This window comes from Crinia signifera, chromosome 2 (assembly GCF_055691185.1).
Source record: "Crinia signifera chromosome 2, ASM5569118v1, whole genome shotgun sequence".
Taxonomy (NCBI): Eukaryota; Metazoa; Chordata; class Amphibia; order Anura; family Myobatrachidae; genus Crinia; species Crinia signifera.
In genome coordinates this window covers 83,565,440-83,587,008 of record NC_139218.1, presented here as the reverse complement: position 1 = coordinate 83,587,008, position 21,569 = coordinate 83,565,440, and the positions used below count along the sequence as shown (strand labels likewise).

The following is a 21,569-nucleotide window of genomic DNA, read 5'->3' as shown; positions in this document are numbered from 1 at the left end:
AGGTGGTTTGAGGAATTTGAGACCAGGGGCCAAATGTAATAGGGTGAGAGTTTCAGAAAGTGACATATTTTGGGAGAGTTTTACCATTTGTTTTAAAGTGGCAATCATTGACAAAGCAAAACCAGGTTGATTTTGCCATGTAATTTATTGCTGCTTTAAAAAAAATGGGAAAACTCTCCCAAAATCTCTCACTTTCTGAAACTCTCACCCTATTACATTTGGCCCCATATGTATATTGAATTTGACAATCTGCAGTAGGCATTTAGAATCAAAGCATGATATCAAGAAGAGATGGAGAGAATATGTAAATATTAAACTTATAGAATGTTGGAATTGTTCTAATGACAAAAGAGGAAGTACCAAGGATTATATAGATTAATCATTAGCATAAATTAGTATAGCTGCACAGCCAACCAGAGGATAGCATGTACATGGTGCACTATGCAGTGTCCCATTGGCTGTTGGATTGGCTGGGAGTACACTGACGTGTACCTGGTTTTATATTGTGATCTTGTTTGAGCAAGTTGATCTGCCTTTTGTTTCATGTATGTAATTTATGTCAGGATCCAACTCAATGTACAGCACTGTCATCAAATTGTAAATAAACATTTATAATAATGTATAAGTAAGCTAATTAAAAGCTTTTTAGATATAGACTGTCATGGTTAAAAATAAGACTTTAAGGTGACCAGCTAGCTCCTTGGCTCTTTCAATTACAGTGTATGCAATGTGAAAAAAAGTTAATTAGTCCCCTACCCTCTGTGAGCTCTGGAGAAGGATAAATGAACAGAGTGTGCTTGTCAATATGTTAATTGCATATTGAGCTACATTGTCCCTTGCTGCCAGGCTTCTTATGGCCTAGATCACTGAGAGTGAAGAGTGGGATTGACAGCAGCCTCTGCAAGCATGCTAGGTTAGCTGTATCATGTTAGGTAGGCTGATTGACATGGTACAAATATACTTGGCTAAATGAGTTAGAATCTAAATTTCGCAGGTTGGAAATTCAATATATAAGGGATGCTTTGGATACTACAAGGGTTCAATGGTTGGCACATTTAGATGATCGGAACATGCGTAGCTTATTGATTAGAGTAAATAATCAATATATACATTTAGTACAGTTTGATCGTCCAGCAGATACTATTTCCCAACTTACTGACCATACTGGTAATGTGGCCACTTCTACTCCGGCTATTGCACAAATGTTTCTCTCCGTTTACAAAGATATTTATAAATCCCATTTGGCCTGCGCTGTTGAGGAGCTACAACTATATCTGGCTCCAGTATGTTTATTGAGGCTCACATCAGAAGCTAGCACTTTTTTAGATGCGCCTCTTACCCTGGAAGAGGTTATAATGGCTATTGGCTCATTCCCAGGTGACAAAGCTCCGGGTATAGATGATATACCTATTGAACTATATAAAAAAACATATTAGAACTTTTGCTCCTAGACTTACTTTATTTGCAGACTTGAGCATGATGGGCATTTTTCCTTCCTCAATGTCTGAGGCTATTATTGTGGTGTTGCCAAAACCCAGAAAGGATTCTATGATGCCTGACTCGTACAGGCCAATCTCCTTAATCTCTCCTGAGATTCTGTCAAAAATTCTAGCAATTAGATTGACTAGTGTTATTACCTCTATTGTCCATCCAGATCAAACCGGCTTTATGTCTGGTATGTCTACTTCCATTGATTTGTGCCGACTTTATACCCACCCCCAGACTTCTCATGAGGGAGAAGACACTTCAGTTATTGTCTCCTTAGACTCAGCTGCTAAAGCATTAGATTCTTTGGAGCAGGCCTTCTTATAGGAAGTCATGCCATGTATGGGGATTGGTCCTAAATTACTACAGTGGGTCCGTCTCTTATATCACCAATCTAGTTCTAGAATTTCAGTCTTTGGCTTTGTGTCCTCCTCTTTCCCTCTGTTTCGGGGCACTAGGCAGGGCTGTCCCTTATCCTTTGTACTCATTGTCTTGATTACTCTCCTCTGCAGGTACTGCTAATTGGTAATGCCTTTCGCCATAGCCCCCCATTATTATCCAGGCTGTTAAGTATGAAGCATGTGTTTTAGCCTGGTTTGAAAGTATAGACTCCGATACCCCCTCTGACACTCCCGATGTCTCCCTGAATTATGCACTCTTTCTGGGCAGGGGGTATGGGGCACCAGAGGCATTGTGACCATAAATCAGGTCTATTGTGATGGTAATATGAAGTCATTTCAGCATTTGAAAGATTTTGATTTGCCCAACTCCTACTTATATCACTTTTTTCAGCTGGGACATGCACTGCAGGCTCAATTTAAAAATTCTCCACTGTCAACCCTGCCCTCTCCCATTAAGACTTTTATACTCAAACTGGGTCAAGGGAAATACGTCTCCCGAGCCTATTCCTTATTTATATCTAACCATCATATTGATCCTCTTTGTCATCTTCGTGGGCACTGGGAGGGAGACCTGGGTCCTATGAGTGATGAGGAATGGGACTTAGCCAGGAAACTTCCAAGCACAGCTACTAGGTCTATTAAGTTTCAACAAATTCAGTTGTTTATATTATACAGGACCTATATGACCCCTGTATGGTTGGTTAAATTTGATGGTAGACAATCAGATCTATGTCCCAAGTGTGATAATGCCTGGGGTACATTTTAGCATCTTATATGGGAATGCCAAATTTTACAATTATGCTGGTTGCAAGTCACTTTTAACCACTGGAATTCCTCTGATGCTGCTTAGATCCAAACTGTAGGGACCAGCGAGACAGAACCACTGAATAAATGTGCAATGCAATACGTTAGCAATATATGTGCTTTGGCAAAAGTCTGTATTGCTTGTTCATCGCTAGCCCATATGGAGCCTGATTTTATTGAAGGCCCACTGAAGGCATTGGTGAAAGACTCTATAACTCATGAACATCGTGTATACTTGAAACACAAGGCTACTGTAGCTCTAAATTTAAAAATATATGATCCAGATGGATGGAATCCATCTATGCCTCTCCAGAGAACTTGTCATAAATTATATTCATTGGGGTATTTATTTTATTTATACATGACAGTACCAGCACTTGTTCTGTATAATAATGTTATTTATACAGATTACATACTTGACCAGCATAGTTTATTTTATTTATTTTGTTTTGTTTTTGCTTTTCCTTTTTTTTGTGGGGGAGGGGGGGGGGGGTTACAATTAAATAATAATATTGTATGGATTTTTTGCACACCAAGTTAACCATTAAAAATGTTAATTGGTAATTTTTCAATTGATAGATACAAGAATACAGTAAATATAATGTGATCAAGCATAACCATTTTTTTATATGCTATGCAGTCCACTGACTGTACAGGCACTGATGCACTCTGCATCTGTTTATCTATATTTTATATTAACTGAGGTGTAATTTTCTTATTGTTACCTGTGTTCAATATTTTTGCACAATAAAAAATTACAGTACTTGTTTCCTAGCACGGCGCCCATCGCATACCATCGCATACCGTTATTAGTGGTATGCGATGCATGCGATGCGATATTCCCGTTAAATTAACAGAAGTGCTTGTACAATGAAAGATCGCATAGCATTGCATGCCAGCAAATGGCATGCAATGCGATTTTTAATTGTACAAGCACCCTGATGGGTGCTTACAATGTTAAATTCCCCCCACATTGTCAACGACACCCCCACTATCAACGCCAACCCGAAGCGTGGCGAGCGCAGCGGTACGTGTCTTCCGACCTTTTCATACCCCCACTATCCACGTTGGCGTGGAGTTGATTCTAGATAGTGTGGCGAGCGCAGCGAGCCACCAAGGCCGAAGCGTGGCAAGCACATCGTGCCCTGCGAGGGGACGCGGAATACGAGCCTGAAGCGTGGCGAGCGCAGCGGAATACATGTAAAGTAATCCGTGTCCCCTCGCAGGGCTCGCCACGCTTCGGGCTTGGTGGCTCACTGCGCTCACCACACTATCTAAAATCAACTCCACGCTGACGTGGATAGTGGGGGTATGAAAAGGTCGGAGGACGCGTACCGCCACCCCTCGCGGGCTCGCTGTGCTCGCCACGTTTCGGGTTGGCATTGATAGTGGGGGTGGCATTGAGAATGGGGGTGCATTTAACCTTTTAAGCGCACATTAGGGTGCTTGTACAATTAAAAATCGCATCGCACTTCGATCAAAATCGGGGGCGCCATGCTAAGAAACAAGTACCACAATTACTCTATGGAAAAAAAACATACTCGGCTACTTTTGAAAACGCATTTCAGGGAGATTGTGAAAGCAACAAGGTTTTCAAGTGAACGTGTACTACTCAGCCTCAGAATTGTTTGCAGTTGTACACAGTGATATAGGGATGGCCATCGGTGTGCTTGATGGGGGGATATTTCAAATGGCCCTCGATGGTAGCCAACTATGCAATGGATGACTATTGATGGTTTCCCCGGATAATGGTGATCCCTTATCTTTGACTGTTTGGCCCATGAGTCTATCAGAACCTGAGCGCAGGACTTCCTGGATGTCATAGTTGGAGCTATACTCCATGTCCCATAACCTTGGGGTGGGGGAATATATTCGGTTATGTACAATCGATGAAGGGAAACCATCTGGTTTTCCCTTATTGATGGAAAAGTTTTCTGTTTTGAGTTATGAATCATTGCTGGTCGATGGCCATCCCTAGAGTGATACTTTTCATGACTTGTTCAAGTTTGGTCTTCTACTCACATGTTTATTCATATTGATTCTCCAATAGTAAAAGGCCCCATACACACTGGGCGATTTTGAGCTGAAAGCAACTGAGTTTTGTTGCTTGAGCTGCTTTCAGCTCAAAAGCCGCCCAGTGTGTATGGTGGGGGGATTAGCGGTGAGTGCTGATGCATGATTTTACAAGCAGACGGAACGGCTTTCCATAGCGTCCTGCTATAGAAAGACTTGCACCCCCTGTGAAAATCGTTGACCATGGGGGAAATCACTCAGTGTGTATGCACTGAGCGATTTTCTGGCCAACATCCGCTGTCCATACATGTTGAGCAAAATCATGGTGAGAACAAATTAGCCCTGCAATCACATGCTGGTAATCGGCAGTGTGAAGTGGGGGGGGGGGGGCAAAGCCGTGATCGCGTCTCCCCGCTCCTGTAATGCCAGCATATGCTGATTTGCCCACCCCCCATTGAACCGATTTGAGGTAACCAGGAAATCGATGAGTGTGCTGTAAAACAAAGTGAAATCACATTAGATGTCGGTATGTATATGTTTTGTTGTAGGAAACGGAAGGAAATGTATGTCACTGTTTTAATACATAACAAGTGATATCTACATCTCACAAGTAAAAAGAGCAGATGGGGTGGAAGCTACTGTAATATATAATATAATACTTGTATTTGCGCCAGAAGGCAGTATAAAAGTTAACCTTAATAAAAAGAAAAGAACCTCATGGTTGCCTACCTGACCCTCTCCATGAGGGAGAAAATGCTTTGTTCCTGGACTTCCCTGGTAATGTATGATTCCATCACCTTTCTGGAGCTAGGTTATTGATAAGAAAGGTGTTTCACCACAGGTGATGGCAGTCATACATTACCAGGGAAGCCCAGGAACAGAGCATTTCCTCCCTGAAGGAAAGGGTCAGGTAGGCAACCATATCTTATCTTATATACAGCATTTGAAGCTGGTGGTTTCATTGGAAAAATATACCATTTTGTACAGTACAAGGACGTCTAATGTAGGCAAGCCGTATGTTCTGTACTTGTAGTAAAGTCATCTGATGCTGTTATTATTATATGTAAATGATATCTTTTGGCTGAAGCAATATGCATAAATACAATACTTTGATCTGGTAATGTACAGAAATACAGTACATTATATTACTTTAAGGGCAGGGTACTAGGTACAGTACTACATCATGTACACAAGTAAACATGAAAGGCTGTTATGGTATATATTAGTATCTAAATTAGTATAATTGCAAGTAGAGCTAACATGTTGCTAATGGCTATTTTTGAGGAAATGTGGGTACTTTGTCAAGTACCTTCCAGACAGATTTTACTAGAATCTGTATTGCTTTGAATCTAGACCAAAATTCGAATGATCAAAGCACATTAACTCACACAGCATTAAACATTATTCAGCCTTGATCTACAAAAGTAAAAATACAGGGCATTTTATGAAATAACGATCAAAACGAATCTACATAAGACGTTTGCAGTTTTACTTCTGGTACTCCTTTGTATTTTAAACGCTTATTTTATGGATCCAGATAGAAAAATGTTCTAGATTTACTAATAGCATACCATAGCAACCAATCAGATGCTGCTTATAATTTCCCAGGATGCAATTAGAGAAATGGTACCCAGGGACTCATTGGTTGCTATGGTCAACACTACCAAAAAAAGGACTTTCCCTATTAATATTATTTATTTATTTACAGTTTCTTATATAGCGCAGCAGATTCCATTTGCACTATACAATTGTAGACAATGATAGAACAAGCTTGATAACAACAAATAGACATGGAGGTAGGAGGGCCCTGCTGCAAGCTTACAATCTATAATTCAATTGCGTCCAACTTGTCAATTGTCATCTGGTTCGCTGTACACACCACACGATAGGCACAAAATCGCTAGCGATATTAGAATCTGTTCCAGTTTCACAAGACTCTGTCATTGGCCACCTTTTCACTGCAAATCTCTTCTCTTCATGAAATCATTTGACCTCTTCCTTTCTGTTCTGATTTGTGTAACCAACTATCACTCTGTGTTCTACAAATGTATGCCTAGATTCAATACTAAGCTAATAATTGAACCTCCTGCCAGAATTACCACCGTCTCTCATCTCTCCCTCACTGTTAATGACATAACTTCATCAGTTCCCAATTATTCTGCTCTGGTGTCAACTTTGACCCTGTCTGTTTTGTTCTTCAAGTCGTATTTCTCTATCAATACTGTAGCGTCCACCTTAGAAATATTGACAGATTATACACCTTTTCTTACCCATGATGCAATTAAAAAGTTTGCCCCATTCTCTCATCATCTCCCACCTGGAACAATTTAACCTAGCATTCTCCTCAAGCTTCAGTACCTGCTTCAATCAATTTATTTTAAAATTCATCGGTAAGACAGCTCTTGCTCTCTGGACGTTCCACATCCAAGGAAATCCTGTGTCCTCCAGAATCCAATAAAAATTATTTGCACATATTAACGTCTCAAGGAAATAAGTGTGTCAGGCAAAAGTCACTCAACTCGCCTACTTGTGTGAGACCACACTAGTTACACAGCTAGACGGTCCTGTAAAGCAAAGTAGTTGCTTGTCCTTCACGATCACACTAGTCGCATGCTCACATATACTGTATGATATGGAAACGGCTGGACAGACACAGGTTGCCAAAAGTATATCATGTTTATTTTAAGACTTATAAATTATGTTTATTATTGTGTGTGATAGTATTTAAAATGTTGGTATATTAATGCATTCTTTCTCCATTCCTCAAGTTTCCTGCTGTCAATCACCCGCAGTCTTTGGAAAGACGTTATTTGGGAATCATAAGTAGTGTTTTGCTTGACCTCATGAAGGTAAGTAGTATATGTATTAAACCTAACAACACAATTTGGGTACATATTAGTTGTAATTGTAAAATTAAACAAATGATTTCCACCAGCTGCAAACCTAGGTATGATCTAGCACAGGGCTGATACAACTAATGATATATCGCGCCCACATATACACTGCACCATCTGCTGTAAGGGTTACTCAGATGACTAATGTTCACAAAGATGGTTGATGCTGTGATGGAATGAGGCATATTTTTTGCCTCTTGTGGCAAAAGTATATTATTGCACAGCAGCTGTGTACAGAGGGCCTGATTCAGGATGGCATGCTTAAGTGCAGAAATTGCTACTCGCATGTGTTAGCCCCTACAGAGGCCTGACTCTCCACAGAGGAATGCTGTAACTCTGGGGGTTATTCTAGTTCACTCTTTCTGACAAATTCCTTCTTAGATGGACAAAACCATGAGCACTGCAGGTGGGGCAGATGTTACTTGTGCAGAGAGAATTAGATTTGGGTGGGGTTTTACTTCAAAGTGAGATCTATATTGCAGTGTAAAAATAAAGCAGCCTGTATTTACTCTGCACAGAAACAAAATAACTCACCCAAATCTAATTCTCTCTGCACACTTTACATCTGCCCCCCTGCAGTGCACATGGTTTTGTCCATCTGAGAAGGGTTTTGTCAGAAAGAGTGAACTAGAATAAGGCCCTCTAATAGAGTGACCATAGGGTTCTTGGTCACCTCCCTGATGAGGGCCCTTATTCCCCAATCGCTCATTTTAAAAGGCCAGCCAGCTCTAGGAATAGAGTCCAAGTGGTTCCAAACTTAATTTACAAATGATGGAGGCCGTTGTGCTCATTGAGACCTTCAAAGCAGCAGATATTTTTTGCATCCTGTCCCCGATTTGTGCCTTGAGACAATACTGTCTCGGAGGTCTATAGACAATTCCTTTGACTTCATGCTTAGTTTATTCTCTGACATGCACTGTCAAGACAGGTGTGTGCTTTTCCAAATCATGTCCAATCAACTGAATTTACCACAGGTGGACTCCAGTTAAGCTCTAGGAACATCTTAAGGATGATTAGTGGAAACAGGATGCACTCAATTTTGAGAGTCATGGCAAATGCTTTAAATCAGGCATGTCCAAACTATGGCCCTCCAGCTGTTGCAAAACTACACATCCCAGCATGCCTTGCAATAGTTTTAGCATTCCCTAATAGCAAAACTTTGGCAAGGCATGATGGGAATTTTAGTTTCACAACAGCTGGACGGTCATAGTTTGGACATGTCCGCTTTAAATACTTATGTACACATAAATTCTTAGTTTTTTATTTTTAACAATGTTTTTTTAAACCATTTTTCACACTATCATTATGAGGTATTGTGTGTAGAATTTGAGCTTAAAAAAAAATGTATTCAATTTTGGAATAAGCCTGTAAAATGTGGGAAAAGTGAAGCGCTATGAATACTGGTTTTGCCCATTTTGAGAACAATTTTGTCCTGCGATCAGGACTGAATTAGGCCCCATGTATCACAAAATATTTTTCCTGTGTAGTTATACAGGAATCTGTACTTATCTAACTTATGTGTTGATGGTGTAATAAATACTGTGAATACCGAGGTGGAAACGGATTACTCTAGTAAGGAATAAAACACTGCTTACTGTTGAGCCACCTTTTCTCAATTCTTTTAAATCTGGTGTAAAACTCTGCAAATGACTTATAAACTTTCCAACTGCCACAGATAAGATTTGAATATTGAATAATTTTTATTATATTTATTTATTTTTATTGTGCAGGATTATAGGTATCTAAATATTAGCATACCTCCCAACTGTCCCGCTAAACGCGGGAACGTCCCGATTTTTGGGGACGTTCCCGCGACCGGCAGTGTCCCCCTGCGGAGGGGGGGGGGCAATCTGACAGAATAGATGCTGTGCACACAGCGCTGTGCACACAGCGTCTATTCGCGACCGAAAACGGGGACGTGGCTTAATTTGCATAGGCCGCACCCTAGTTTGCATACGCCACGCCCCCTTTTCGGGTGCGCGAGTGTCCCTATTCTATCATTCACAAAGTTGGGAGGTATGTATTAGTAATATTTCCTTGCTGCATTTATACCTTATATTGCTTTTTCATGATTATAAATGCATCTTTGTTTTATCTAGAACCTACTGAAGCTAAACCCATCTGATAGATATCTGACTGAGCAGAGCCTCAACCACCCTGCATTTCAGACTCAGAGACTTCTGGATCGTGGTGGGAGTTCTCCTTCCAGATCATCCAAGAGAAAAACTCATCACTCAGACAGCAACTCAGCAAGCAGGTCATTGTCTCTCTCAGTGATATGTGATCATTTCCGCCACAATACCGATTTCTTTCTAGGGATATGGAGATCACCATGATGTTAATTAATGTGAAACCAGATACAAAAGTACACATGTGTCCTCAAACATTCAGTCGCAATACACCATGCAGCGCGAGATGCCTGGAGTGAGTGAGCCGCCAGGTCCTGTGCAACTCTGCTAAAGTCAGGCATCTTCTTTTGCAAAAAAAAATCTTTGTCACAACACAATATAAGACTAGGATGCACAAAAAGACTCTGCTTATTACTTTGATATTTGACACGTATAATGTGTGTGACTGAGTCTATGGAAAAGTAAAGAAGTGTTAAAACGGCAGTGTGCACCAGCAGCTGAGAAAAATGAACTACTTGGGTGTCCTTCAGCACCCAAATACCATAACGCAAATTTGTCAAAGTGTGTGTGACTGAGGACCTTATTCTGGTCTGTTCGCAAGGTCCCCTTCATTCGCACAGGGCCAATGCTGGGCACAGATGCATTTCTGCGCATGAGCAGACACATGGTGTGTGCGGCCACGGCAGACAGACTGCATACCCAACATTGCTGGGAGAGGGGCGGCGGGCAGGGGTAATCGCACAGGGGAAAACCCAGCGTTTTCATGGGAACGCCCATGAAATGCTGGGCGTTCCCATGGAAATCACCGGGTGATGTGGGCGCCGGGTGCTGGCAGCTGACATCACCGCTCACTTCCTCCCGGAGGTGCACGCATATATAAGTGACCTGAGAGTCACTTTATATACTGTATATGTGCACGCACCACATCTTTAGATGGCCGGCGAAAGATGGAGTTTCCCCCCGGTCTGCGAATGGATACTTATGTTACAACCATTCGCAGAGCGGGTTCTGGTGGACTCGCAAGGGTGTAAATTTGCATCCTTGCGAGTCAACCAGAATAAGGTCCTGAGTATGTATAAAAAGCAGAATAGAACAGTATAGAAAAAAAGCTGCGGCTAGTACTTTTCAGCACTGCATATACTGTATACAGCCTTACTCAGGCTTGATCGGACGGGGATGAATTTGGCCCCGTTAACGATGGTGGTGGACTGTGTATATGCACATGTGCAGACCCTCTGTGTGAATGCCTTTGGCGAGTATCACACTCGCCAAAGCGTTCACTCTGACAGGCGGTGGCATCTGAGGAACGCACAGCGTTTTATCCAGCCCAGCGATCAGTGACGGAAATAAAAGTCAATTCAGACTGTCTTTTATTTCCGAATGGGAGAAAAATCATTCGATGGTCGGCACTGCATGCAAGGGGATGTGTTTTCGTGCACATCCCTTGCATGCTAGGAGATGCAGGTGGCAGGGTGGGGCGGCGGGGTGGGGCTGACCTGTACGCTCTGCTGCTAGTATATGCAACCTAGCAAACAAGTCTAAAGGCCCCCATACACTAGCCGATTTTGGTCAGATTTCGGCCAGATCAGTCGGATCTGGCCAAAATCGGACCAAAATCGGCTAGTTTTGATGTCCCCTCAGATCCGATGCGCGGTCGCGTGCGCATCGGATCTGCGTCGGGTGGTCGGACCTGCTGCACGTCCGACCACCCAACTTGGGACCTAGTGGGGCGGCGCGGCGGTGGAGGGAGCAGGGGGGGCTGGGGACACTGCGGGGGACACAGGCGGCATAGAGCCGGGCAGGGGGAGCCGGTAGCTGTCAGTACTGAATAAAAAAAAAAAGCCCATACAATGAATGGGCAGCCTGTGATTGGCTGAGCGCTCTCTCAGCCAGTCAGCAATTGGCTGAGAGAGCGCTTAGCCAATCACAGGCTGCCCATTTATTGTATAGGCTTTTTTTCTAGCACTGACAGCTCCCGGCTCCCTCTGCCCGGCTCTATGCCGCCTGTGTCCCCCGCAGCGTCCCCAGCCCCCCCTGCTCCCACCAGCAGCCCTGCTCTGTAGCCCCCCTCCCCCCTGCTCCCCGTGTTTTTTACATGTGATAAATCGAGACGATTTATCACATGTAAAAAATGGCACATCAAGTGCCAATCTAATCAAGCTCCCCCGGGGAGCAGCCGGGGAAGCTCAGGGGGAAGTCGGGGGCGACTTGTCCTAAGGACAAGTCGCCCTAGTGTATGGGGGCCTTAAGTCAAGTCCAGAGATTCAGTCGCAGACTGTCTCCTTTACAGCATAGTCTCTCCTCGTGCATCATAGTCATGCTGTGAATAAAGGTGGCCATACATCAGAATGATATTGTACCCAATCATACAATCTCAATTGATTGTAAGATGGATTGATTGTACAGTATGACTGATTGTATGATGGATTTGAGTAGATTGTGTGTCTAAAAACCACCAAGGACTGCCGGGGATTTCAAGGGAAATTGTACACAATTCTGATTGTGACCGGTCTTAAGACTGGACTTTCTGATGTATGGCCAGCTAAAGATGCATTTTTAACCCCAAAAAAATACAACACTAGAATCTCACGCATCCTGACATTCTAAGAGCAGCTGTTTGGCGTGACTGCAGCAAACATGTATGAGGGCATATCTGCATGTTACATTTGAGTAACTTAAGCTGTATCATGGATAGTTGTCAGAACATTTTCTCTGGAAATTGTTTATTTTTTTATTTTGTTTACTATTACAGATAAGTATTGTTTGTGTATTTAAAATATTTTTTTTTGTATGAAAATGGTTATTAACATAGAATTTTCATGTGATATCATTTTATCTTTGCCACATAATTTATATTGCACCATTACCTACAGACATTTTTGTTCTTGACAATGTGGCTTAGCCCAAGGGAATTGTGACTGTCACTAGAGTAGCAATATGTAATGAGGCCTTCCACTGTGTGTGGGCTAAAATTGCACTTTAATTGAATAATATAGGTTTGTTCAGCCTAATTTATCATCTCTTTATATCTAAGTTCAGTAATTGTTTACATGGAAATAAATGCAGATCTTCTACCATATGTACAGTGGCAGAACTAGTGATTGCTGGGTCCAAGGCCCAAAAAAATCTGCTTCCCTTCCTAAACAATGGATGAGAAAATAACATGATTTTTACTGTTACTGGGTAATTGGCATTATTCTAAAACATGAATACGTTTCTAAGAATTACAGAACTTGTCTAGCTGTATTGAATAAGGGCACTTACATGTATGAGAGATGTTGTACCCAAACATTTCTAAGAATTACAGAACTTGTCTAGCTGTATTGAATAAGGGCACTTACATTTATGAGAGATGTAGTACCCAAATGTTTTTATAAAAAAATAATATACAACTGTTTTTGTGACATTTGGGATTCAATTGCGTTTTGCCTTTTTCCAGCAATTAGAGTGGGCAGATTCTGCTCACACTACAATAGCCTTCTGGGGTACTGCATGGACACTGATGGGACACCCTTCCACATCTACAGTAAATAAATGAATCCACCCCCTCCTTCAGCTGAAATCTGCCTTTTCTTTATTGTATTGTTATCATGTAGTGTTTGCAGTGCTGTAGCACTGTCAGGAATCATGCAGGAATACCTAACTTCATTCATCTAGCACGGCATTGAGTGATAGCTTCACAGTGAGTGCCACATTGTGAGTACAAGTTTCCACCAGACCCCTGAACACCCAAGAGGCTTCAACACGTTGCACCTATTCAACCTCTGTGCCAGTTGTTCTGCCCCTGCATTTGCAGATTTGTGGGCCTTACCATCCTTATCCATCATCTTGTGAAAGAAGCCATTATCATTGTCAGAACACATTTGAACCAGCCATATACATTGTGCAAGAGATTCATTGTAAATCAGATGGATCTCTGCGTCTCATCATGCACTGCTCACTATTCCAGGTACATACCATATGAATTCTTAGCTTACATGCAAATGACATGATCTGACTCTAAATCATAGAATTATACTTGGCCATGGAGTATGCACAGTGATAAAATAGCTATTTCCATCAGAAGAACAGAGTTGCGTGCAACTTTGAAACCGCAACAAAAAGAGGTTTAAAACAAAAAAACTGAATCGGCAATAAAAAAAGTTTTTCCCACAATACCCGAGTTAAGTCAGCGTTTAACATAGAAATAGGATAAGTTATTTCTCTGTGTGTTTTTTTCACTGCACAATTGGGCATTCTGTAAAAATTGTTTCTTTTTTATATTTCAGGAAGCCTTCTAGTAAAAGCTCACAGCCGCATCACAGATCAAACAGTAAAGATATACAAACTCTGTCTGTTGGACCAAAACGAATTGAAGAGACTCATCAGCCAAATGAGACGTTCATCAATGGAAACCACCCAGCAGGATCTCATAGTCCGACAGTCCATCCAAAAAAGAGTAACCAAAGTGGGTCTGGTAACAAGGATCTATCCAATAACAATTTGCCGCATCTACTTAGTCCAAAGGAAGCAAAGTCTAAGAATGAATTTGATTTTAGCACTGAGCAAAAGGCCACGGAAGGACCAGGCACCAAATACTTGAAATCAAGTTCACGCTCTCAACATAACAGACATTCATTTATGGAAGGAAAAACCAGCAGTTTACAACCGGGTGAAAGACATGCTCGCCATAGCTACATTGACACCATACCACAGTCCTCAAAGAAAAGTAGTTCATACATGAACTATTCAAAAGGTCATGGTGTTCTGACAGATTCAAAGTCAGTGGGGAATCTTAGTGAAAATAGAGGACAAGTTCTGGAGCCAAACAGTAGATATTTTCCATCTAGCTGTCATGACTTAAATTCTCCTACTAGTCCTGCTGGTCCTAGGCATGTTGACAATAGAGGTATGTTGAGTCCCTCTGGAAGGACTAATCGAAAAGAAGCGACTTTGGAGTCTCGAAGGCCAACCACTAGGCATTCCAGAACCATGGAGGAGCTGAAGCTTCCTGATCAGATGGATGGTAGTCATTCCCACTCACTCTCAGCCCCACATGAATCTTTTTCATATGGCCTAGGTTACACTAGTCCTTTCTCCTCCCAACAGCGTCCTCACAGACACTCCATGTATGTGAGTCGGGACAGAGTACGGGTTAAGGGCAATGACCCAGGACTAAGTGTTGGGCAAGGCATGGCATCCAGGGCCAACAGTCTACAGTTGCTATCTCCTCAGGTACAACATCGAACATTGACAAGATCTGTTGGATCATCTCGTGAAGATTGCACAGAAGACACTACCAGGGTTGGTTTCATTTTATTACAGTACAACTCAGTTCTAACCTTCTCTTTCAGCTGCTAAGTTATCTGTGTGTAGACTCCATGGGTTCTATTTACTAATAAAGGAGTTCTAGTGAAGATGAAATATTGCTACGGGTGACCAATCAGAATCTACTTCTTATTTATTTATCACCTTTAAGAAGATAGTAGATAATATAATCTGATTGGTTGCCCATAACAACATCTTTAATAGAACTCCCATCTTAGTAAATAAACTCCCATATGAGTAGATTGCAGCTCAGTGCGTCTCATCACCCATATTGCTGGTGCTATCATAAGGGTATGGCATGAATGTGATCAAAGTATTTGAGACTTGTGACAAACTGCAGCCAATATTTTTTTATTTGGACTACCTGCAAATGTCACTGGCCAGATATACTTCTCATAAAGATTGCACAGAAAACACTACCAGGGTTGTTGTTTTTTTTACTGCGGTTTTTGTAAAGACAACTTGCTCTTACAAAAAAACACAGTCTCTGTCATTCCTGCTTTCTGAAGATTATTGAAAAGGTTAATATACAAGCTCATTTATTCCACTACTATAGTCACCTTAAAAAGTCCTTATTTGATGATGTAATGACCATGACAGACCAACCTCAGACTACATGTAGTTGCTGTTTTAACATCCTTCCCAAATTAAATTCCTATGTTGTTGCATTATGGTAAAACATGTCCAACAAACTTGTTTCTTTTTGTTTCCCACAGAACACTGAATGAGATCAGTAACCAGATTTAAATCTACATGATAATACAATTCATAGATCTTGGTTACATACTGTATATTTCCAAATATATGGAAAGCCCACAAGCCGATTCAAGGCTTCTATGTGTATTGGGTGCTTTCTATATATTTGCAAATAATATAATTCTATTATCACGTAGAATGAAATCTGTTTACAGATATCATTGAGGGCCAGATGTTTCAAGCTTTAAAAAGTGATAAAATCGAGAGTGATAAACAACCAACCAATCAGCTTCCAACTGTCACGTTGCAGGCTTGGTTTGAAAAATGACAGGTAGAAGCTGATTGGCTGGTTGTTTATCACTCTCCATTTATCACTTTTTGAAGCTTGATACATCTGGCCATCACTGTGCTGGGGGAAATAAAATGTGCTTCTTTCTTGCTCAAGATTACTCCTCCCTTTCAAGTACCTGTGTGATATCATTAAATAATTGAGCATCTGTCAGTATACAGATGTAGCTACTCTCATCGTTGCAGCACCAATCACCACATGCGAATTCCGTGGCGATTGACGCAATACCATCGACACATGCATCCATCTAATTCAGTCCTGCATCTCTTAGAAAAGCATGGTGGTGATTCCATGCCGCTTGTGCGATTTTGATGAGACAGACTAGCATGATCGTCCGAATTGCAGCAACAATGAGCACATCAGATACATCTGTATATAAACTATATAAACTATAATTCTTTGTTGAAGGAAATTCATCTTTACTACAAATTGTTGATTTTTTATTACAATACTGCCATTCACGGAGTAATCTTTTTTTATTGCATAATATAGACCATGCACAAGCATGCTTTGTATATCATGATCACCTGATGTGACATTTAAAAGAGCCTAGAATTTTCAGGTCACATTTCGCACATTTCAGTTCACCAGCAATGCAAGCTGAAATGTGTCTTAGTGCTCCAGAACAGAGCAACAATCAAATTGCTCCATTGGGCACCATCTAGTGTTGACTGCAGGAAGAAACAGTGGAAGTCCCCATTGTTTATTCTCTATCAGAACCAGAAAACATTAAATATTTGTGGGCGTGGCATATAAACAGTTCACATACTTTAATGTATGTAGGTGTCCTATGAGTCACACAGAGAATCACCCTTGAACTTATTTTACTGCTGATTGGAGTGCAGTCATCAAATATGTTATGGGGCCTACACACACGGCGTCTGTGCTGAGTGATCTGTGCGATGCTAGATTACTCAGCGATGTGATCTGTCAGGGCCAGTGTTCTCCAGGCCACATTGCCCTGACTGGTGATCTGACTAGATTTATCCTGAATGCAGGATCTTAATCATCCAGCCCCTACACACGGAGCAATGTAGGGTTATTTTATAAGCAATCTAGTCAGTTTGCTTAGGAAATGCGCTGAAATTGCCACATGTGTAGGTCCCATTAGTCAACTAACAGATTACAACCACCGTTACATAGCAAAATGGTGTTATGGTTTTTGGGTGTTACCCCACAGCCGTGACCGCTGTTTAGAATGGCCACAGCGCACTCTACTCTGCCAGCCTCCCCTGAAAGATTACTGGCACCTGTAACAACTAGGACTTCAGCTATAATTGCCACGTTTGAAGGGGCAAATTAGGCCCGCCCCAACTCCGGTGCAACCGGGTCATAAGCAGTGACAAGGTACCAGTGATCTTCAAGGAAAACAGGTCAAAAGGTGAAACTGACTAAAAACGTATAAGCGACCACGTCGCAAACCTGAGGCGACCAAGTATAAGAAAAACACAATATAACACCACACAAAAGACACAGCAAACCACACTAAGGTACCAGAAAATAATACTACTGGGGTAAATGCCAAGTAATGGCGCAAAACTTGCGGCGTACTCAGAACCAACCAGAGCACCCGCAATGAATTATGGACAGGTGAAGAACATAAAAAATTACCAGGAATCTGCCAGCCAGAATATAAAGAAGAAACACCTGAGCTCCACAATGTAGCACTTACGGTTTACTAGAACTGGAAGCAGAGGGTGACTGCAGGGAAGGTTGGAATGAAACAGCCAGGGAAACAATAATGAAGAAGGGAGAAAGACAGGAACAAACAGGAGGGCAGGTGACTAGCAGAAAGGTTGAACAGAAGCTGGTAACTGGACACAGTCAGCTAGAAAATACTAGCTGCCTGTCCCACACATGGGCTCTGTTGAAAACTCTGCAGGCTCTGAACACCACACTATTCAGTGCTTCTATTGGCACTGGTAGCTGCCTTTTTGACAGACACTGTATTAGTGTAGCCTTCTTAAATTATAGCTTGCTCTTTCACATTCACTTTCATATTCATAATGTACACCACAGTGTGTGGCAAGTATAAAATGGAGCATCACGGTGTGTGTGGCATATATATAATGGAGCATCACGGTGTGGCATATGTATAATGGGCATCATGGCATGTGGCATATGTATAATGGGCATCACAGTGTGTGGCATATGTATTATGGGCATTACGGTGTGTGGCATATGTATAACGGGCATCACGGTGTGTGGCATATGTATTATGGGCATCACGGTGTGTGGCATATGTATAATGGGCATCACAGTGTGTGGCATATGTATAACGGGCATCACGGTGTGTGGCATATGTATAATGGAGCATCACGGTGTGTGGCATATGTATAATGGAGCATCACAGTGTGTGGCATATGTATAATGGAGCATCACGGTGTGTGGCATATGTATAATGGAGCATCACGGTGTGTGGCATATGTATAATGGGCATCACGGTGTGTGGCATATGTATAATGGAGCATCAGGGTATGTGGCATATGTATAACGGGCATCACTGTGTGTTGCATATGTATTATGGACATCACAGTGTGTGGCATATGAATAATGGGCATCACAGTGTGTGGCATATGTATAATGGGCATCACGGTGTGTGGCATATGTATAATGGGCATCACAATGTGTGGCATATGTATAATGGAGCATCACGGTGTGTAGCATATGTATAATGGGCATCACGGTGTGTGGCATATGTATAATGGCTGCAAATACCATCAAATTATTCATATATCTTGAAGTGACACGCAACTAGAGGAAGGCTACAATTTTTACGATTTTCGACACACAAGCTGAAAAGGTTAGCCATCACTGGTATAAGAACTATTCCATGGTTTCATGGCACCCCTAGTCCAAACATTTCTAATTTAGATATTTATCCTTGTAATTGGCAGCCACCATCAATACTTTTGCCTATCGCATTAACCAAAAATAATTTTAATTTATCCTGGGCAAATGACCCAAGGCACCCCAGTGTGCCACGGCACACAGTTCGGAAACCACTGCCATATGGAAAGGCCTGAGAGCTTATTCACGTGTCAGTCTTATTATCTGTTGACCTTCCATACCGACTTTTACGTGACTGTACCCTATTTTAAGGAAATCCACAATGTTGCCACCGGTACTTGTTTCCTAGCACGGCGCCCGTCTCATTGATTGTATGCCTTAAGTTTAAGGTACTTAAGGCATACAATCAACGCGATGGACCCGATTTTCTGTCACTCAGCAGCTAATTTGTCGGTGAAAGAGAAAATCGCGTTGATCGTGGCCCATTATAATGGGCCGCGATGCGACCGACGCGATCAACGCGATTTTCCCATAGAGAATAATGTAAAATTATTTTTAAAGCCAAAATCGGGTTGATCGCGTCGGTCGCGGGCCATTATAATGGCCCGCGATGCGATCAACGCGACCAATTTCTCATTGAGTATGTTTCTAAAGTATGGTTAATGACCCCCCATTGTTAACGCCACCCCACTATTGACATGAACCCAAAGCGTGGCGAGCGCAGCGGCGGTACGCGTCCTCCGACCTTTTCATACCCCCACTATCCACGTCTGCGTGGAGTTGATTTTATAAAGTGTGGCGAGCTCAGCGAGCCACCGAGCCCAAAGCATGGCGAGGGCAGCGAGCCCCGCAAGGGGACGCGGATACCTGTGAAGCCCGCGAGGGGACGCAGATACCTGTGAAGGTATCCGCGGGGCTCGCTGCGCTCGCCACGCTTCGGGCTCGGTGGCTCGCTGCACTCGCCACACTTTATAAAATCAACTCCACGCCGACGTGGATAGTGGGGGTATGAAAAGGTCCGATGAGGGGGGGTTCTATTAAAATGGGGGGTTTTGGGGCTTTTTACATTGAAGTCAATGTAAAATCGGGTCTCAGGGACCATTTTACATGGATTCCAATGTAAAAATCGGGTCGATCGCATCGCATGCGATTTGGTTGGCATGCAATGCGATCGACGCGATTTTTCCAACCCGATGCATACAATCAAAATTGCGGGCGCCGTGCTAGGAAACAAGTACCTTGCCCCCTGCCAGGTGCAAAGTATTACATTTCTCAGTAGTCTCGGACATGCTCTGATAAATCCGGATTAGGTCCTGGCTCATTAGTATTCCTAGTTTTATACTTTAGATAGCATACAGATAATTACCATGAGATGAATTTACAGTAGCTGGGAGTGGATAAGAGTGTTTAGGGAGGTGTTCCCTGTTATACCAGTGCACACATCATGTTTCTCTCTGCATAAGGACCTGACTTTCCTGCCTGATTAATAGTGGTGTACGATAAACCAGGCCTTGTTCTGCAGTGAGGAGACGGAATGTTGCTCCTTCCAGCAGTACTCTGATGGATGTGTTCTTTGAAAACCTTAATCAAAGTAATAAAAAGTGATGCATCAGTAATGACTGATGTCCCCTTCCTCTCATGATAAATGTTAGACATAAATGCAGCTAAACTGAACAGTATTTTAAGAGAAAACATAAAAAGGTTGGTACTTATGTAGTATCTGGGCTGCCGATTTTTTGATTGTATGCCTTAAGTTAAGGCATACAATCAGATGCGATGCGATGCGATGACCCGATTTTTCCATAGGATTCAATGTTAAAACGGACTGAGTCCATTTTAACATGGAATTCAATGGGAAAAAGGGGTCCTTTTCATACCCCTACTATCCAAGTGGGCATGGAGTTGGATATAAACCTGTGGCGAGCCCGAAGCGTGGCGAGCGAAGCGAGCCCCGCGAGGGGACGGTATTCTGTGTCCCCTCGCGGGGCTCGCTACGCTCGCCACGCTTCGGGCTCGGTGGCTCGCTACGCTCGCCACAGGTTTATATCCAACTCCATGCCCACTTGGATAGTAGGGGTATGAAAAGGACCCCTTTTCCCATTGAATTCTATGTTAACCCCTTCCCGACATTTGACGTACATTTACGTCATGGCCGGGATGTACTTCCCGACACATGGCATAAATGTACGTCATGACTTTAAACTGTCACTGCGTCTCGAGACGCAGTGACAGAGGGACGATGTCTGCTGTCCCTGACAGCAGACATGTCCCTGCATGCCCAGGGGGGGCTGCGATGTCGCCCCCCCGTCGGCGATCGCTGTGATTGGCTGTTCAGTGTGAACAGCCAATTACAGCGTTTTCCTGTGTTACCAGCGAATCAGACGCTCGGTAACACAGGTGTCAATCACCGCCGGGCGTCAGGGGGCATGAGGGGGTCATCGGTGACGATGACACCTCACCCCACCCTCACCCCACCTGCCCCCAAGGCTGTGATTGGTCCGTGGGACCCACGGACCAATCACAGCCAAGGCGCGACATTTAAACTAACGGTGACTGCGCTGCAGACGCCATTCCGGTCTGGAATAGCGTGCAGAGCGGTCACCGTGCCTATCTGCCGTGATACTGACCTGATCCTTGCTAATACTTACCTGATCCTTGCAAATACCTTACCTGATCACTTGATCACTGCTGGACGCTTCCT

General features: G+C 42.7%; 1 protein-coding gene across 9 annotated transcripts in view; it reads left to right on the top strand.

Moving 5' to 3' along the window:
• CDKL5 (cyclin dependent kinase like 5) overlaps positions 1–21,569 on the top strand; it is a 325,745-nt gene that overhangs the window by 262,606 nt on the left and 41,570 nt on the right. For all 9 annotated transcript variants that reach the window (XM_083172507.1, XM_083172502.1, XM_083172506.1 and 6 more), the window contains 3 exons: positions 7,472–7,552; positions 9,697–9,854; positions 13,995–15,009. In XM_083172507.1, the coding sequence (XP_083028633.1) occupies positions 7,472–7,552; positions 9,697–9,854; positions 13,995–15,009 (1,254 nt within the window). The remainder of the gene's footprint in view (positions 1–7,471; positions 7,553–9,696; positions 9,855–13,994; positions 15,010–21,569) is intronic.